This window comes from Centruroides sculpturatus, unplaced genomic scaffold (assembly GCF_000671375.1).
Source record: "Centruroides sculpturatus isolate CEXI.00-Female unplaced genomic scaffold, Cexi_2.0 scaffold344, whole genome shotgun sequence".
NCBI classification, from domain to species: domain Eukaryota; kingdom Metazoa; phylum Arthropoda; class Arachnida; order Scorpiones; family Buthidae; genus Centruroides; species Centruroides sculpturatus.
Window position 1 is genome coordinate 171,557 of NW_019384558.1, and position 19,842 is coordinate 191,398.

Below are 19,842 nucleotides of genomic sequence, written 5' to 3' on the forward strand. Positions count from 1 at the left end.
TGATATTTAAATTTAGTGAATTAATTAATTAATGATGTTAACATAAATATAAAGTATTGTAATTTCTTGCAGACAACCTGCAACAAAAATTATATGCTTTTGCAAGGTCTATGTTACTGATACATATATATATATATATCAGTAACATAGACCTTGCAAAAGCATATATATATTTGTGGGATATATATATATATATATATCCCACAAATATATATATGCTTTTGCAATATATATATATCCCACAAAAATTTCTAGAATGGAAACAAAACCTTTGCATAACCCAAACTGCTATATCCATAAATCCACACCTCCAAAACAGACTTTGAAAATGTGTCATTAATATGCAGTATAAAAGATATTGTCTCAAATATTCTGTTTTTCTATGCTTCTTTTTACAGTTAACTGCAGATGTATATAAAAAATAAATTAAGTAAAATGGGACAAAAGAAAAGAGATAGAATATCTGAGTCATAATCTCCTAAACTGCACTGTGATTTAAAAATAAAAATGGCTGCTGAATTGCTCAAAGTTTTTTTTTATTATTTCACTTCATTTTTATTTTATTTATCAAATGACTTTGAAAAAAAATTAAAGCAGAAAAATTTTCATATTGATACTATCCAATGACCTGGATTCAAGAACCAATCATTCATCCTCTATTGTTAATTTTGTCCTATTTTAGTTCTTTATAACAGTCAACTTTTAAGCAAACTTTCTCTGAGAATCATATAGAAAAAAACAAATTACTGAAATCTTATTAGATTTGAAGAAACAAATTTAATTAGAATCTAATATCATCAATTCAAGCATGAATATAGAGAAAAAGAACAGAAAAAGAATTAAAGGTAGGCAGACTTTAATGCCTTTTGTAGTTTTGGGATAAATTGTGAAGGCAGATGATTATGTCTGTGGTATGCAAAGAATTTTTCACATTTTTTTAAAGATGCTATTAGTACATTTAGACAACAATAAAAACTGCTTAATGAGTTCATAGTTGAAAGTTAAAATCAACAGATAAACCACATTATTGCATAACCTACACTTGCTTTCAAATACAAATTCACACAAGATTATAATAATTTATCATCTTATTTCTCATTACTTTTACTTAAAATAAGTTTATTATTATATTAAAAAAATTAACAATTTTATACATATATATACAAAAATCACCTTAAAGATTCACTTCACAAATACACAAAGAGAGATTTACTTTTACCAGTTGATGTATCCAGAGACGTCACAGCTGCAGGAGCAGTTTTTACAGTACGCGGACCTGAAGCTAATGTTGGTGAAGCAGAGCTAGTAACTACATCTTTACTAGAAGGTGTATCGACTGTATTCTGTCTTTTATATGAAGTAGGAGCAGCAGAGTTGGTAGTAACTTGATTACCTACAAAATTAATTTAGTGTAGAAAAAAATATTGAAAGTAAGATTTACTCGTTTAAAAATTTATTGTAAGTAATTATTTTCCAAAACCAAAACTTCAAATAATTTCTTGTTGTACAATTTTATTGCAAACACAAATATGCTATTGATTTTTCAAAGTCAAAATTCATTGAGATTTATTTTAAAAATTAAAAAATTAGATGTCACTATACAAGGAAAAGTAATTTTGATCATATTACAGGATGTCTACTGATTGCAAGAAACAAAATTTGTTACTTGACATTAATTTTCATGATCTTAAGTAACATTTGCAAAAAACAGGAAAAGAAAAATTCCCGCTCTTACTGTATAATAAAATCTCCTTCCTTCTTTTTCCACACAAGGTCTTTTAGTTAACAATTTAAAAAGTATAATCTATAAAATACATTACCTATAAAGATATTGTTAAACAATAATCAAAGAAACAGAATGAAAACAAAGTAAAAATGCTATTAATAAGAAAACTCTGTAACAGGAAATCTGAATAATACCAATAAAAGAAATTGAAGCTTTTAATCTAATTAGTTTCTCCTAATAGCATCAATCAATCAAAAGTGATGAACAATTTTGACACTGAATTATTAGAGAGGTTGTGACTGAAGTTTTCATCTATAAAATATGAACATTGAATGTTGAGTGCTGCCAACTTGTAAAACTCCTAGAAGTTTGACAATGGTGTTTGGAACATCATTGGAATCATGCTTGACGTTCCAAACGCCATTGTCAAACTTCTAGGCTTACAAGACGATGGCACTCAACATTTGACATTCACATTTTAGATATGAAAACTTCAGCTGCAACCTCTCTATTAGTACAACATAGAGTGAACTGTTAATAAAGATTTATATTCAAATAACCAATGTTTCATTACAATAGGTACTTCAGTTAACTCTGATAAGAGTATCTAAAATAATCATCATTATGCAATTTTAAACTGAATTTTCAAAAATTGATATTTGTCATATTTGAATTTTACACTTATTTATCAGGATTAATACTAATTTTTCAATCAGAAAATTAAGAACTCTTCAAGAAATAAATTAAATAAATAGAAGCCATCTATTTAATGTCTGTTTTCTTTTTCCCTTGCAAAAATCTGTTAAAATGAATTGTTTTTTAGATAATTTACCATAGGAACTTCATTTATTTCAATTTGTTAAAGCATATAAGTTTAAATTTCTAACTTTAATAAGAATATATTTTTCTGGTAATTATGAATAAAACAATTCGTGACAAGTTAACAAAATTAATGACTATAGTCAACCCCCCTATAACGTGGGTTCATATAATGCAGATTCGTATATCGCGGCAAAAAAATTGCGACCATATTTGTATAAAGACACTAAAAGCAACTCGTAAAATGCGGTAAAACATCATCGCTGACTCGTGTCGCAACAGGATTGGTCGAATCTGGACCAATAGTGGACGAGCAGCCGAACTACTTATACACTATGGAGAGTTTAGGCAGGTAAGTTGAGTTTACTATCGTCTGTACAGTATATAAATTAGGTACTGTAATTCTAATACAGTACTGTAATTTTATACATTTCTTGTAAAAAAAACATTTCTTATTCAATGGTCATAAAAATTATTTCTATTAATGATGTCTCCAAAGTTCAACGAATTTTTCGCAGAAAAATAACTTATCAGAAAACACGGCCATCGTTTGGTGCACTGCTCCATGACAAAAACAAGCTTAAGTAATGGTGTCGTCGAACAGTGCACACTCGGTAAGTAATCCTACAATTTTTTGTTTATAGCATAGTTTATATGGATTATTCCCAAAAATTTATACGTGTTTTGGAAATGTTGAGTCATATTAGTCTAGAATCAATTAATTTTATGGAGGAAAACTTTTCAAACAGCCATAGTCCATAAACTGCACACATGCGAGGCTGTGATTGGCTCATGTATTTAAGGATTCCTACAACGTGAAATTGAAAAACACGGTAGATACATTCCACTTTATAAGAAATAAAGTGGAACATATCTACTGCATTATGGGGTCAACTGTAACTTGATTTTCATGATCAATAGACATCTTGTATTATTATGATTAATTATTAAAATAATTTAAACAGATTTTAAATTAAAAGGATCAAATATATGGAGCTTTTAACTGCTACTTTTTTAAAGTGAAATAACAACAAAATAATGAGCATTGACTTAGAAAATATAATAAAAACCTATTAAAAATAAATTTTATAATAAAAACTCTTCAATTTTAAATAAATACTTCTTTAATGTTCTATTTTTATAGTTATAATTATTAAACTTTTTCTTCAATAATATCTTCAAAATAATAAATTATTTTTTTACAATCTTAACTGTGAATTTATAGTTTTAAAACTGTAGGCACTGTATTTTGTAATAATAATTTTTCATTATATAACCATTTACTTCAAACATGATCACAATCAATATAAGCAGAGGAAATAAAATAGGATGCTTTTGTATTCTGTGTAGTATTTATATAAATTATAAGTTTAAATTTAGTTGTCTTATATTCATTAAAGATTAAGAGATGAATTTTGGGAATTTTTTCTATAATTGTCATAATAAAATACATACCGCCATGACTAAATCGTCGAGGTTTAGTTGTGGCAGAAACACTACGTTGTACCTTAACATGAGAAGGTGATTGATTACTACTTGGTCCTTCAACAGCAGCTGGTCTCAGTGTACGAAGTGAAAGACTGGAACTAGACCTTGAATCACAACTTTCATTCTATTAAATTTAAAATGACAATTTTAATAAAATTATAGCACATCATAAAAATTTATAATTATGTAAAAATGCACAATCAGTGTTTCTTATACTGATTCACTAGATGTTTATTCTATTCACTTTTGAGAAATAGAACAAAATACATATACTAAATATGCACTTGTTGTAACAACAGTACCCTTACAAGATAACTTTTGTTTTATAATTAATAAATTATAATGAACTATCTCACACTATTACACATTTAATTAAAACACTCATTTTCTAGGAAAACTCCTTAATTATTAATCCACAATGAAAAATCTATCTATAGTGAAATAATTAACTGTAAGTAATAATATAAACTCATTATAACAGCAAAAATTTCAGCATTATTTCTCTACATCAGACAACATATCTATTTTTGTTTTATCTTTATATATCTATGATAATATTTATAAGTTGTATCATTAATTAAAATAATAACAACAATAATAAATTTTTAAATTTAGAGCTTAAACTTCTTTTTGACAGATGCCCATCATAAAATCTCAAACTAAATATAAAATGATTATTTCTTAGACTTTTAAATATTCTTTAAATGGTTAATTTCATTAATAAAAAGCTATAATTTCAGATAGTAATAACAAAATAAACTGTTAAAGTTCCAGATACCAAAAATATTTATGACCTTCATTTAGGTTGCCTGAATTTGTAATTTTCAAATTTAAATTCTATTTTGTTCATTTTGTCAGCTGAGGACAACTTAGTGAAGGTCAAAAACATTTGATTACATATTTTTTAGTAACCAAAATTGCAGAAATTTGTTTTATCATCATAAAGATGACAATTTTTGTAGATTTTCACTATAATTTGGGATATTCTTGCAGCCAAAAATAAATATTTCATTTTTTCACCGTAATAGCATAAATAATTTTAAACTTGCGTGAAATTTTTAAAATAATCTATTATTGTCATTTTAATGAAGATTTTATTATATCTTCAAGCCGATCGATTGTTACTTCTGTGTGGTATTGTGAAAAGGATAAAAAGAATAGACTCGAAAAAGTTATAATTTTTGTAAGTCGTCTTGAACTTCAAATGAAGATAATCCTGGGTGATGTCATCATTATGCAAATGTATGAATTCATATACATAAATGAGTTCATAACTCAACAAATAAATTGACTACAATGCTAAAAATATATGTAAGCAAGCATTTTAGCAGAAACACTTCTAATGTACCTTATTTTAGCAACAGAAAATATTCAGTAGTTCTTGCTTTCATCAATTGTGAAATTTGTTTTATTGCATGTTTTAGTCTAACAGATATAATTTATGTAAAACCAAACAGAAAATATAACTAATTAATGAACAAAGTTGATGCAATTTTCTTATAATAATACTTCACTATTATACTACTGATGCAAGCACAGTAAGACCCCACTTAACACTGCCTCAAATAATGCTGATTTGATAAACGCGGTCTGCTCGAAGCCTAAGAAAAGCTCAAAATTTACGCTGATTCAAATTATCGCAGCATTTCATTCATTCGTATATAATATGATTATTCCCAAACACAAACCAATCAACAAAAGGTGACAATTCATTGTTGTGCTGTACTTTCCTTAAATCTATGTTTGTTTTGTGTAATTTTCGAAAAAATATAACATCATGGATGCCATAGGAAATATTGACTTTGCTTGGCAACAATTAACTGATAAATGCATGAACGAAGTGTGGAAGAAGATATGGCTGGAGGTATCAAAGAATTCTCAACGAGAAGAGCCTGTCACTGGGTTGACCAAACTCAACCTAATCGATACAGCAGGACTAGGAAAGGTAGACGAGCAGGATATTGAGGAGTTACTGCAGGTTTCTGATGAGAGCCTTACCAACAATGACCTTCAGGAACTGGCAGAACAAGGAATTCATGTAAAACTGGAAAATAGTGATTCTGAAAACGAAGAACCCAAAGAAATTGTTACAGATTTCCTTAGTAAAAATTTGGTAACAATAACCAAAATCATTCATCAAATTGTAGCAAATGATCCAAGTTTTGAAAAGAATGAAAAAGCAAGACAAGGTGTTTTGGATGCGATCTCTTGCTACCAACATTTGCTTAAGAAAACAAAAAGAAAGCGGCAAATGAAACTACACGACTTTATCGCAAAAAACAAGAATTTCAGAAGAGCCAGGCCTTCTTCACAAAAAATGAACTTTACATTTGTGTGTGCTTATGTTTGTGTGTTATTTAATCTATATTATTATGTAAATTAATATAAAAATAACTTAAAGTAAAATCTGTTTATTTTTGGTTGTGTGTTCCTCTTTCCCTATTCACTCTGTGTTAAAATGACCTCATTTAATGCTATTTTGTTCAGCGCTTTATTGTCTAGGAATGTATCGTATCCCCCGCATTAAGCAGGGTCTTACTGTACTAAATAATGTTTGAATCTATGAAGTTGCTGAATTGCATAAATTTAACATTGCACACAATAAAAACTTAATTAAATGTTATTTTAAATTCTTTGCAAGATTATCATAACAACTCTCCAAGTTTTTATATTATAAATTAATAATATACTATACAGAAATAAGCAATTCTGAGATTATATTTATCTCTGGTAAGCTACCTGTAAAATTTTTCTTTGTTTTCATATTTTTGACTCATTTAATTAGGAAATTATAACAATTACTAAAATAAATTTTAAATATAAAATTAAATGTGGTAAAGCCTCAATTTAATAGATTTTGGATTTAACAGACAATTTCCAGTCTGTACATCATATGTAAAAATTACATTAATTTAATTTTTATATGTAATTAAATCAACAGGTTATTCATTTATTTCTTTTCAAATCCAAAAGTCATCTTTCATAAAGTGTATTTTCCAAAGCATGTTCGTTTGTTTCAAATTAGATAGTATACTTGTTTATTACAGTCTCAGAACAACAGTGAGTATATAAGCAATAAAACATATATAAGTATGTATGAGAAATTAAACTTCTCATAAATAGTTAATTTTTAATTACACAAATGTATCTAAACAAGTAAAAACAGATTAACTAACTAATTTGTAAATTTTTTAATATGCCTATCTGGGAAACCTACTTTATTGTATAATGGACATCCCTCACTCGAATTAGTCTGTTAAATCGAGGTTTTACCATAATAATTCACTTAAATAGTTATTATATATATGTAAAACAACATTTTTAAAACATACCTCAGTAGGTCTTTTTCCAAGTAACAAATAATTAGCCATAATATCATCATATTTTTTATTTCTAAGAGAATCTTCTATTTCATCTCTAGTGTAGCCCATAGACATTAAAATTTCTACAATATGATAATGTTGTAATTAAAAATAAATACATTACGAATAACGTGTATTATTAATAAAACAATTCAAAATAAATAAAATATTTATAAAAATTTATACATTTTTCTGTACAACAAAATAAAATAAAATAAATTTGAAAAAAGGTCAAATCAATCTGCATCAAATACGTTCACAGATTTGTTGACAATACTACTTATAGTACTTAAACAAACAAAAAAGAAAATAAAATAAATACTTTTGCTATTATTTAAAACATCTGACTTTTCAACAAATCAGGAAACATTTAAGGCTAAATTTTTCAGAAATGAAGAATGTCTGTTTGTTTACATTTATCAAATTTATTAACACTAATGGCATCATCAGTTATTTAAAAGCTCCACACAAAACCAATTTAAGTAATTTATTTTAAAACCATATTCACTGTATAAAAATATTTTCAACATAATCATTTGACTTTCAACTTTTATACATATATATTTGAATCTATCTTGCTATATTATAGATAGATAAATACAACAAAATAAATTGTTGGATTATTTGCAGATATTTTTTAAGGCTGTAATTTTAAACTATTATATAACTTTTCACTAAAGAGAGATGATGATGTCTCCCTTTAGTAAAAACTTATATAATTAATAAAACTATAACTCCACAATTGAACTAAAACTACAAGATAAGTTTTAACAAAGTATGTAAACAACCAAGTCATAGCTTTCAAGTACTTTCAAGTTCTCATTCATCTTCTGGTAAAACTAAGAAGAATGTTTTTCCTAAAGATTTTTGAAATTTTATTTTGTATTAAAAAAAAATGTCTAAACATTCTATTTGGGTTTCATTTCTCATGAAGATTGGTGAGATGATGCAGAACTACTCCAAAGTTATGTAACAGTTGTTCATATATTGCATTAAAGTATATCTCATAGTTTTAATTAATTAAAATTAAAACTTTAAAAAGCCTGTGAATAATCCAGAAACTGTATTAATAATAAAACATTAAATATTAAATCAAATTTTTGTAGAGTGATGCAGTAAGAAGTATTTAGGTTCATTTTAGATTCATTAAAATCATATGTATATTAGGGGTTGGGCACAAATATTTTGACAAAAAAAAATTTTCATCAAAATAAGGGACACCATAATTACACCATTTGTCAGAAAAGTTCCAGGACAAAGCTTGTAAAAAATAGAAAATTGCAATTACCAAGTAATGATGTCTGCGATATCTTGACAAAATGTCCCTTTTAGTTGCAACCCTTTGTCAGAAAAATGTGATTTTTTTCTTGTTTCCAAAAGTGAAAAAGCAACTGAAAAGGACATTTTGTCAAGATATTGCAGACATCTAATGGGCTGTAGCAAATGAACTAATAGGCATCACACTTGAAGCTTTCTCTACTTGTTTCCAAGACCTCCAGAAACATTGGCAATTGTGTACAGATAGCTGAGGGGACTACTTTGACAAGAGCTAGAATCATTACTTGGTAATTGCAATTTTCTATTTTTTATGGGCTTTGTCCTGGAACTTTTCTGACAAAGGGTGTACATATATATATATGTACATTCTTGTAAAAATTTATATATGTCAGAGCTTTTGTACACTTGCATTTTTATGCATAAAATTTAATATTTCCACAACTTTGACTTGCAACATTTTCATTGGTGAGTCAGTTTACAACTCCCTAAAATTTGACGGTGCAACTATCAGTACTCCATATCCGTTATACAAGGGTATGGGATCGAGAATGCAAATACTGTACGACATTGGCCAACAATATAACCATAGCTGGGCTGCCCTCCATTGAGTAATGGTTAAGATGTGCAAAACTTGAGCAAATATAGGCTTACTGGATTGACTCTGAAAAGTCATAACCTCATTGACAGGTAGGCAGGCTTGAAGGGCATGAGTCTTACCAGGGCTGCTATATGACTAATTTCTAAATTCTAGTTGAAAAATGACAAGCTTAGACATACACAGTTTTTAATGGCCAGAGCAATTGTAGGCAAATTCTGAACAAATTTTCAGTTCCTGAAAAAAATGGCTACAATTTCAAAAATTCATGTATAAGAGAATTTAACCAAAAATTTTCCAAAATTTAGTGCTAAATGGTCATGAAAGAAAACATTTTTGGGCATAGGATAATGAAAAAGTCTCGTCCGCTAGTACTTTCAGTACTAGCGGACGAGACTTTTTCATTATCCTATGCCCAAAAATGCGCTAGTACTGAAAGTACTAGTGGATGAGTTCATTTTCTAAAGTCAGATGAGTTCATTTTCTAAAGTCAGATGAGCTCATTCTCCAAGACTCCACTCCTGTAACGCCACAACACGTAAGTGTTATAATCATATAATAAACGTTGGCATGAAGTGGCATTGTATTATATCATAAAAAAGTCTGGCTGTCCTGAGTCTTATAAATAAGTATGTACAGTACCAGTGCTGTATTTGTTAACATTTGTAATATCTGCAATATATTTCAACTTGTTGTAAAAAGTACACAATAAATGCATTTTTTGAAACTGACTGATGTTCCTCATGGATTACTTATGTTAACTTACAAAATTTTTTGGCTAACATATGCTCTTATATATACAGTTGCTATCTAGATGATAATGTGGAAATATATACAATCTTAATTATAAATAACTGAATTTTGTTCAATGTTTCAAACAGATTCCTTAATCTCCTTAAAATACCCATAATAATCTCTAAATACAAAAGAATTCAACAGAAAGCATTAGGTTTCCATTATATATGTGCATAATTTGTTTATCATTCAATTATCAACTGATGTAATTCATTGTGCATTCCAGGTTTAACTGAGCTAACTGATTTCATGTAAGTGTTATTATAAACTACTGTTCAATTAAATCAGAACACTCAAAAATAAAATTTAACATGAATTTTTTTTTATGTTGGTAGGGTGAGTATATAGCACAATTAATTGATTACAATTCCAATAAAAAAACTGTAAAGAATTATCAGTGACAATACAAAAGGCATAAAAACAATTTGCAAAATAATACTGTTGGTGTTTTTAAAAAATTGTCTTTAGTTCATCACTATTTTTTGAATTTTATGATATATATCTGAATATCTAAAAGATAAATAGGGACAGAATATTAAACACTTAAGTTTGAAAAATAATAGCATTGGAGTGTTAGATACAAAGCAATTTTTCATTCTGTAATTGCAATTTGTGTTAGATGTCATGAAGACCATTTGTATTGAGTGATTTGAAGATTGTACCTAGAAGATTCTGAAGCTCATCAACATCTTCAATAATTAACTGTATGACCAATCTTATTTTACAAAGTAATTTAAGTCTAATCTCCAACTCTTCAAGTTTAACTTTATTCTACTTTATATGCTTATAGTCATATATTTAAAATGTATTATCTCATAACTCTATATGTTTTATGCACTATAAAGAATGTTTACACAGCATAATTTCAAGTTGTCTAGAAACGGTATAAAATATAGTAAACAGTTGTATCATAAACTTTTTTATTATATTTTATTTCATTTCATTATTACTGAAATCACCGACATTATAATTCCAACAATAATTATTATTATATTTAGTGCAAAAACCTGAAATTTCTTGAAATTCCGTATTTACTCTCATTTAAGACAAGGTTTTTATTCTTTTATCACAGCTTCAAATTCTTAGGTCATCTTATATGCACGAGCGAAAGATTCTTTGTGTTTTTGCAAATAATTTTTGTGAATCATGTATTCACAATTTTTACCTGATGCTTACTCTCTTGTATTTAAAAAACATATTTTATCTCGGTCGTTTGAATCATTCTTGTATATTGTCAGGAGTAAAGAAGGATAGCAATAGGAATAGCAAAACTTTTGAATTGAATTCCAGATTGAAATTTCAAAATCACATGAGAACATAATATAAGCTTTAATCCATTCCCACATGAAAACAGATGATTATTCAGAAATCAGAATTTGAAGAAACTCATAAGTGTAATCAACTGTTTAGAATTGGCAAAAGAGGTTCCCGATTGTCCAGCTTTACACGAACAAATTATGTTGTCGATTTTACAATATTTTTCCTTAAAGTTTAAAATGCCAATAATTTTTGCGGGACAATGTGTGCATTTACATTCATTTGATATTTTACTTGTGATAAAACAAAATAAAATTAGAATTGTATTAATAAATCTAATTTTCTTTATTTTGTTCTTTAAAGTCACACCTCGTGCTATATGCGAGGTTGTATTATATGCGAGTAAATATGAAAATTTACGAAGTTTTATTTGTCTCTCATTCATTTTGTTATTGAATTATATTTATTAAAAACATCAAACTTATAACCTCACATATTCTCTCTTATACTCAATTAATGAATCTCTCTATTATCCTAAAGTGTGTTTCTATATTTGTGCATCTAACTTCTTATATTAAAAATACAAATACAGTCAAACTTCTATATAATAAAGTTGCTAAATCCTGAAAAAATTTTGCTATAGGGAAATTTAATTATACAGAAATTAAAATAATACTTTACCAAAAAGTGTAATAAAGTGTAATATAATTAGTTTAACTACATTTTTGTAAAAAACTTTTATTTTTTGTTACATGGAACAATTTAAAAAATGTTTTCTCTTTGTAATATGCTTCATACTTATTAAGAGCATTAATACTGTTTTATCTACACAGGTTCTAGCAAATTTTTCCTGTAGGTCCCACATTTTCAGCTAATTTCAAAATTGATTCACAGTTTGTTATTATGATTGAAAAACTACTTGCAGAAATTCCAAACTTTTCTACAATGTCTTTCTTTTATCAGCCTTTATCAACTTCCTGCAATACTAATTTTTTTATTTATACTTAAACAATAACAGTTCTTCAAATTCCAACTGGACAACTTATTAGAATAAAATCTCATTAACCTCAAAAATTAGTCCAGTAATTGTCAAAATTATCACCTTTCTAATGTTTTCAACATTTGTTAATTGTAAATCTGTCAATGATTGCATTTGGACTTAATCTATCTCTCCCTTCTTTACAACTGGTAGCCACATTGGGACAGATTATACAATGGTTTTAAAAACTAACAGCCAGTATTTCTCATGCCTGGGCTATGGTTTTACGAAGGGCTTACAGACTGATACCTGAAACTAAACATAAATTTGAACTTGACCCAAATGGAATAATTGACTCTCAATAATCAATGGTCCTTACAAATTAAAAAAATTCATTATATCGAAATTTAACTTCATTACTTAGAAACAATTTTACGTATATTTTTGGCTGAAAGAGCCGTGTACAATTCAAAAATTCATTACACAAAGAAATTCACTACATACACATAACATAATATGGAAGTTTGACTGTATATAATTTCAGAATTTTTATAGAAAAAACATTATGGTTAATATATAATGTTACAAGTAAACAAATTAACAAACTTTTTCATTGTTAAAATATTATCAAGCAAATAGTACTTTCAATGATACATTGTCAATTTCATCAGGCAAATAAAATTCCACTTAGAATATGGACTATACAAATAATTTGCATATTTCATTTGAAAACAACTAATACAGTATAGTCTCAATAGTTTCAGTTTATTTGGAACAAGATAATCTTGAACTATTGAAGACTTACAATATATATACACACAATTGAAAACAGAAGCAAGTAAAGGCATTATATAATGTGTTTATGTTATTGGCTTAAAATACACAATATCTTGTACAATACAGGACAAGTGGCAATTGTATCTGAAATTATCTGTCAACCATATCATTTCACAATGCAATAAATTTATAGCTGATGTTATACCATTAGGTGTAGTTACAATTTCAGTACAGTAGTACCTCAGCATACAAACGCCCCAGCATACGAAATTTTAGGATACAACACGAAATTCAAACACATTTTTGCTCCACGATACGAACAAAAACTCACCATATGACGTTACATTAGTTTGCAGCGCCATTTTTTAGTCACTTCTGTTCATTCTGTGTTTGCTTCATCGTGAAAGGATCTCGCTCGATAAATGAAATCTTGAGATATTATATTATCAGATTATTATCAGAATCTTGAGATATTATATTATATTATATTAATCTTGAGATATTATCAGAAAGTGACTGATTTTATTGAAAAGAAACATCCCGAAAAGGTTCACACTGACCATATTGCTGCTCGGAGTAATGACATTTACCTAAGTCATTTTAGAAACATTTTGAAAAGTAGGCAAAGCCAAACCTCTTTGGATAGATATTTTACCAAGCGACCTCTATGCATTGAAAGTGCTGGTGGAAGTGAAGGAAAGAAAGCAAAAAGCAGTGAATATAAATTTTCAAAAATATATAAAATAACACTAATTCTTTTACCTTTTCTAAGTTATTTTTAAGTTATTGTTACATTATGTTATGTAAGTTAAGTTTTAGCATCATTTCTCTTCTCCCCCTCCTCCGCCACCAGTTTACACCTCCACCGTCGTCTATCCTCAAAGATAAAGTGCAAATAAAACTACTTTTTTTTTTTTTTAATCATTTATTATTCTATTACGGTTATTTATACATTTACAACTACAAAATGCATTTTCAGTGTTTTCCTTACTATAGTTATTTTTTTTAATATACTACTTAGCTTTAATTTGAGTGTGTTTTTCGTGTTGGAATGAATTATTTGGTTTTACAGGTAATCGTATGGGGAAAAATGATTCCCCTTACGACATTTTCATGATACAATCTCAGTTTCGGAACGGATTAATTTCGTATCCTGAGGTACCACTGTATCTGGTGTCTAAAAGTTACATATTTGATTTGAATATCAAATATGTAATTTTTATGCATTCTGGTGGATTATGCATATTTTGGCTTAAGGGTAGTAGTGCCTCAGACTATCAAAACTCACACATGTGTGTGCATGCATGTGTATATTGAAAAATTTATTATAAATAAATTTTTAAATTCAAATCCATATAAAATCANAATAATACATATAGAAAACTTTTCTGTGAAATTAAACTTCTCATACATTCTTAATTTTAATTACACAAACATATCTGCATAAGTAAAAACAGATTAACTAACTAATTTGTAAATTTTTTAATATGCCTATCTGGGAAACCTACTTTATTGTATAATGGACATCCCTCACTCGAATTAGTCTGTTAAATCGAGGTTTTACCATAATAATTCACTTAAATAGTTATTATATATATGTAAAACAACATTTTTAAAACATACCTCAGTAGGTCTTTTTCCAAGTAACAAATAATTAGCCATAATATCATCATATTTTTTATTTCTAAGAGAATCTTCTATTTCATCTCTAGTGTAGCCCATAGACATTAAAATTTCTACAATATGATAATGTTGTAATTAAAAATAAATACATTACGAATAACGTGTATTATTAATAAAACAATTCAAAATAAATAAAATATTTATAAAAATTTATACATTTTTCTGTACAACAAAATAAAATAAAATAAATTTGAAAAAAGGTCAAATCAATCTGCATCAAATACGTTCACAGATTTGTTGACAATACTACTTATAGTACTTAAACAAACAAAAAAGAAAATAAAATAAATACTTTTGCTATTATTTAAAACATCTGACTTTTCAACAAATCAGGAAACATTTAAGGCTAAATTTTTCAGAAATGAAGAATGTCTGTTTGTTTACATTTATCAAATTTATTAACACTAATGGCATCATCAGTTATTTAAAAGCTCCACACAAAACCAATTTAAGTAATTTATTTTAAAACCATATTCACTGTATAAAAATATTTTCAACATAATCATTTGACTTTCAACTTTTATACATATATATTTGAATCTATCTTGCTATATTATAGATAGATAAATACAACAAAATAAATTGTTGGATTATTTGCAGATATTTTTTAAGGCTGTAATTTTAAACTATTATATAACTTTTCACTAAAGAGAGATGATGATGTCTCCCTTTAGTAAAAACTTATATAATTAATAAAACTATAACTCCACAATTGAACTAAAACTACAAGATAAGTTTTAACAAAGTATGTAAACAACCAAGTCATAGCTTTCAAGTACTTTCAAGTTCTCATTCATCTTCTGGTAAAACTAAGAAGAATGTTTTTCCTAAAGATTTTTGAAATTTTATTTTGTATTAAAAAAAAATGTCTAAACATTCTATTTGGGTTTCATTTCTCATGAAGATTGGTGAGATGATGCAGAACTACTCCAAAGTTATGTAACAGTTGTTCATATATTGCATTAAAGTATATCTCATAGTTTTAATTAATTAAAATTAAAACTTTAAAAAGCCTGTGAATAATGCAGAAACTGTATTAATAATAAAACATTAAATATTAAATCTAATTTTTGTAGAGTGATGCAGTAAGAAGTATTTAGGTTCATTTTAGATTCATTAAAATCATATGTATATTAGGGGTTGGGCACAAATATTTTGACAAAAAAAAATTTTCATCAAAATAAGGGACACCATAATTACACCATTTGTCAGAAAAGTTCCAGGACAAAGCTTGTAAAAAATAGAAAATTGCAATTACCAAGTAATGGTGTCTGCGATATCTTGACAAAATGTCCCTTTTAGTTGCAACCCTTTGTCAGAAAAATGTGATTTTTTTCTTGTTTNACAGAAATTTTTTATGTCTTTCATTAAAGCCAGAACCTAATCATTGTTGAATGGGTTAACAGCCTACAGCAGATAGTCATCTGTGTGAAATTTTTTTAATAATCTATTATTGTCATTTTAATGAAGATTTTATTATATCTTCAAGCCGATCGATTGTTACTTCTGTGTGGTATTGTGAAAAGGATTAAAAAGAATAGACTCAAAAAAGTTATAATTTTTGTAAGTCGTCTTGAACTTCAAATGAAGATAATCCTGGGTGATGTCATCATTATGCAAATGTATGAATTCATATACATAAATGAGTTCATAACTCAACAAATAAATTGACTACAATGCTAAAAATATATGTAAGCAAGCATTTTAGCAGAAACACTTCTAATGTACCTTATTTTAGCAACAGAAAATATTCAGTAGTTCTTGCTTTCATCAATTGTGAAATTTGTTTTATTGCATGTTTTAGTCTAACAGATATAATTTATGTAAAACCAAACAGAAAATATAACTAATTAATGAACAAAGTTGATGCAATTTTCTTATAATAATACTTCATTATTATACTACTGATGCAAGCACAGTAAGACCCCACTTAACACTGCCTCAAATAATGCTGATTTGATAAACGCGGTCTGCTCGAAGCCTAAGAAAAGCTCAAAATTTACGCTGATTCAAATTATCGCAGCATTTCATTCATTCGTATATAATATGATTATTCCCAAACACAAACCAATCAACAAAAGGTGACAATTCATTGTTGTGCTGTACTTTCCTTAAATCTATGTTTGTTTTGTGTAATTTTCGAAAAAATATAACATCATGGATGCCATAGGAAATATTGACTTTGCTTGGCAACAATTAACTGATAAATGCATGAACGAAGTGTGGAAGAAGATATGGCTGGAGGTATCAAAGAATTCTCAACGAGAAGAGCCTGTCGCTGGGTTGACCAAACTCAACCTAATCGATACAGCAGGACTAGGAAAGGTAGATGAGCAGGATATTGAGGAGTTACTGCAGGTTTCTGATGAGAGCCTTACCAACAATGACCTTCAGGAACTGGCAGAACAAGGAATTCATGTAAAACTGGAAAATAGTGATTCTGAAAACGAAGAACCCAAAGAAATTGTTACAGATTTCCTTAGTAAAAATTTGGTAACAATAACCAAAATCATTCATCAAATTGTAGCAAATGATCCAAGTTTTGAAAAGAATGAAAAAGCAAGACAAGGTGTTTTGGATGCGATCTCTTGCTACCAACATTTGCTTAAGAAAACAAAAAGAAAGCGGCAAATGAAACTACACGACTTTATCGCAAAAAACAAGAATTTCAGAAGAGCCAGGCCTTCTTCACAAAAAATGAACTTTACATTTGTGTGTGCTTATGTTTGTGTGTTATTTAATCTATATTATTATGTAAATTAATATAAAAATAACTTAAAGTAAAATCTGTTTATTTTTGGTTGTGTGTTCCTCTTTCCCTATTCACTCTGTGTTAAAATGACCTCATTTAATGCTATTTTGTTCAGCGCTTTATTGTCTAGGAATGTATCGTATCCCCCGCATTAAGCAGGGTCTTACTGTACTAAATAATGTTTGAATCTATGAAGTTGCTGAATTGCATAAATTTAACATTGCACACAATAAAAACTTAATTAAATGTTATTTTAAATTCTTTGCAAGATTATCATAACAACTCTCCAAGTTTTTATATTATAAATTAATAATATACTATACAGAAATAAGCAATTCTGAGATTATATTTATCTCTGGTAAGCTACCTGTAAAATTTTTCTTTGTTTTCATATTTTTGACTCATTTAATTAGGAAATTATAACAATTACTAAAATAAATTTTAAATATAAAATTAAATGTGGTAAAGCCTCAATTTAATAGATTTTGGATTTAACAGACAATTTCCAGTCTGTACATCATATGTAAAAATTACATTAATTTAATTTTTATATGTAATTAAATCAACAGGTTATTCATTTATTTCTTTTCAAATCCAAAAGTCATCTTTCATAAAGTGTATTTTCCAAAGCATGTTCGTTTGTTTCAAATTAGATAGTATACTTGTTTATTACAGTCTCAGAACAACAGTGAGTATATAAGCAATAAAACATATATAAGTATGTATGAGAAATTAAACTTCTCATAAATAGTTAATTTTTAATTACACAAATGTATCTAAACAAGTAAAAACAGATTAACTAACTAATTTGTAAATTTTTTAATATGCCTATTTGGGAAACCTACTTTATTGTATAATGGACTTTTGGCTTTAATGGACATCCCTCACTCGAATTATCTGTTAAATCGAGGTTTTACCATAATAATTCACTTAAATAGTTATTATATATATGTAAAACAACATTTTTAAAACATACCTCAGTAGGTGTATCATTAATTAAAATAATAACAACAATAATAAATTTTTAAATTCAAATCCATATAAAATCAAAATCTCCTTATTCCCAAAAACAACTTACTTTAGTGTAAGATGCTAAAATGTCATTGAGCAAGATGTTGACATGTATCTCACTAGATAAAAAGTTCATCAGTCAATGCAAGTAAAACTGTACAAGTGATGTGCATAGATGAATTTATGATGATGCCATTTCTCTTCATTATTTAAAAGTTGTGCTAATTTTTAACAGAAATTTTTTATGTCTTTCATTAAAGCCAGAACCTAATCATTGTTGAATGGGTTAACAGCCTACAGCAGATAGTCATCACTGTCATGATTTTGTTATTTTGGGATATAATAATGAATAAATTAATTTTACAGATTTTTGAAATTTAAAGGCAAATCCATATTAGTAAAAATATTATGCATTAAATAATTTTTAACTTATTAAAATTGTCTTTATAAGACTTAAGAAATGCAATAACTAGTAATATGTTGATCATCACCTTAATCAATCATTATTGCTAGAAATATCTATTGTAAAATTACTGTACATGCTTTATACATAATAAATTTTTTGTTTGCTTGCTCAAATAAAATAGTAACATTATGGAATTATTCATATTCAAGTATCTTCATATAACAATATAAATGAATTTTTTATTAGTTCAAAAATAAGTAAAAAAAACTTTTCATGATGTTTCTTCTTGAGCTTTCACTTATTTAGTATGCTAGAAATTAATGTAGTGATAAACAGTATGATCCAAATTTATAAATATTTAATCATATCAGATATTGCCAATCTGTATTACTATATTGGTTTATGCTTTAATTTTCATTAGAAACAAATTTTTATTATGCATAAACTAGAGTAACTATCAAATGTTTTGGTAGATAAAAACAGTTTAAAAAACTTGATTTCAACTCCTTTCTTCAATTTATGTTTTTTTAAAATATAAAAGTAAATAACATTTATAAATATAATGCAATCATTTGTTTTAACTAGTTTGTTATTTGCAATTTTCTTTGTTGAAATTGTTTAAGTAAATTTTAACAAGAATTTCCACAAAGTAAGTATTGTTAATTACTTTATATTAAACTTTCTTTTATTACAATTCTTGAATTATTGTATGCTTGCAAAAATGCATTTTTGACAAAATCCATTGCTAAACTGATTAATTAATACAACAAGTTATGTAATGACTTAAAATACAAATTGACAAGGATCTTTGACTAAAATGCATTTATATACTGCATTCAATAATATAATAAAAAAACATCAACTTTAATAGATTATTTGTTTACTTAAATTTATCAATACGTGTTTATAGCCTT

General features: G+C 27.1%; 1 protein-coding gene across 1 annotated transcript in view; it reads right to left on the reverse strand.

The window, feature by feature from the left end:
- The window catches only part of LOC111623917 (serine/threonine-protein kinase MARK1-like), a 142,254-nt gene that overhangs the window by 41,637 nt on the left and 80,775 nt on the right, over positions 1–19,842 (reverse strand). The window contains exons 13-15 of the mRNA XM_023366649.1: positions 14,700–14,812; positions 4,001–4,157; positions 1,214–1,393 (exon numbers count right to left, since the gene is read on the reverse strand). Of these exons, the coding sequence (XP_023222417.1) occupies positions 1,214–1,393; positions 4,001–4,157; positions 14,700–14,812 (450 nt within the window). The remainder of the gene's footprint in view (positions 1–1,213; positions 1,394–4,000; positions 4,158–14,699; positions 14,813–19,842) is intronic.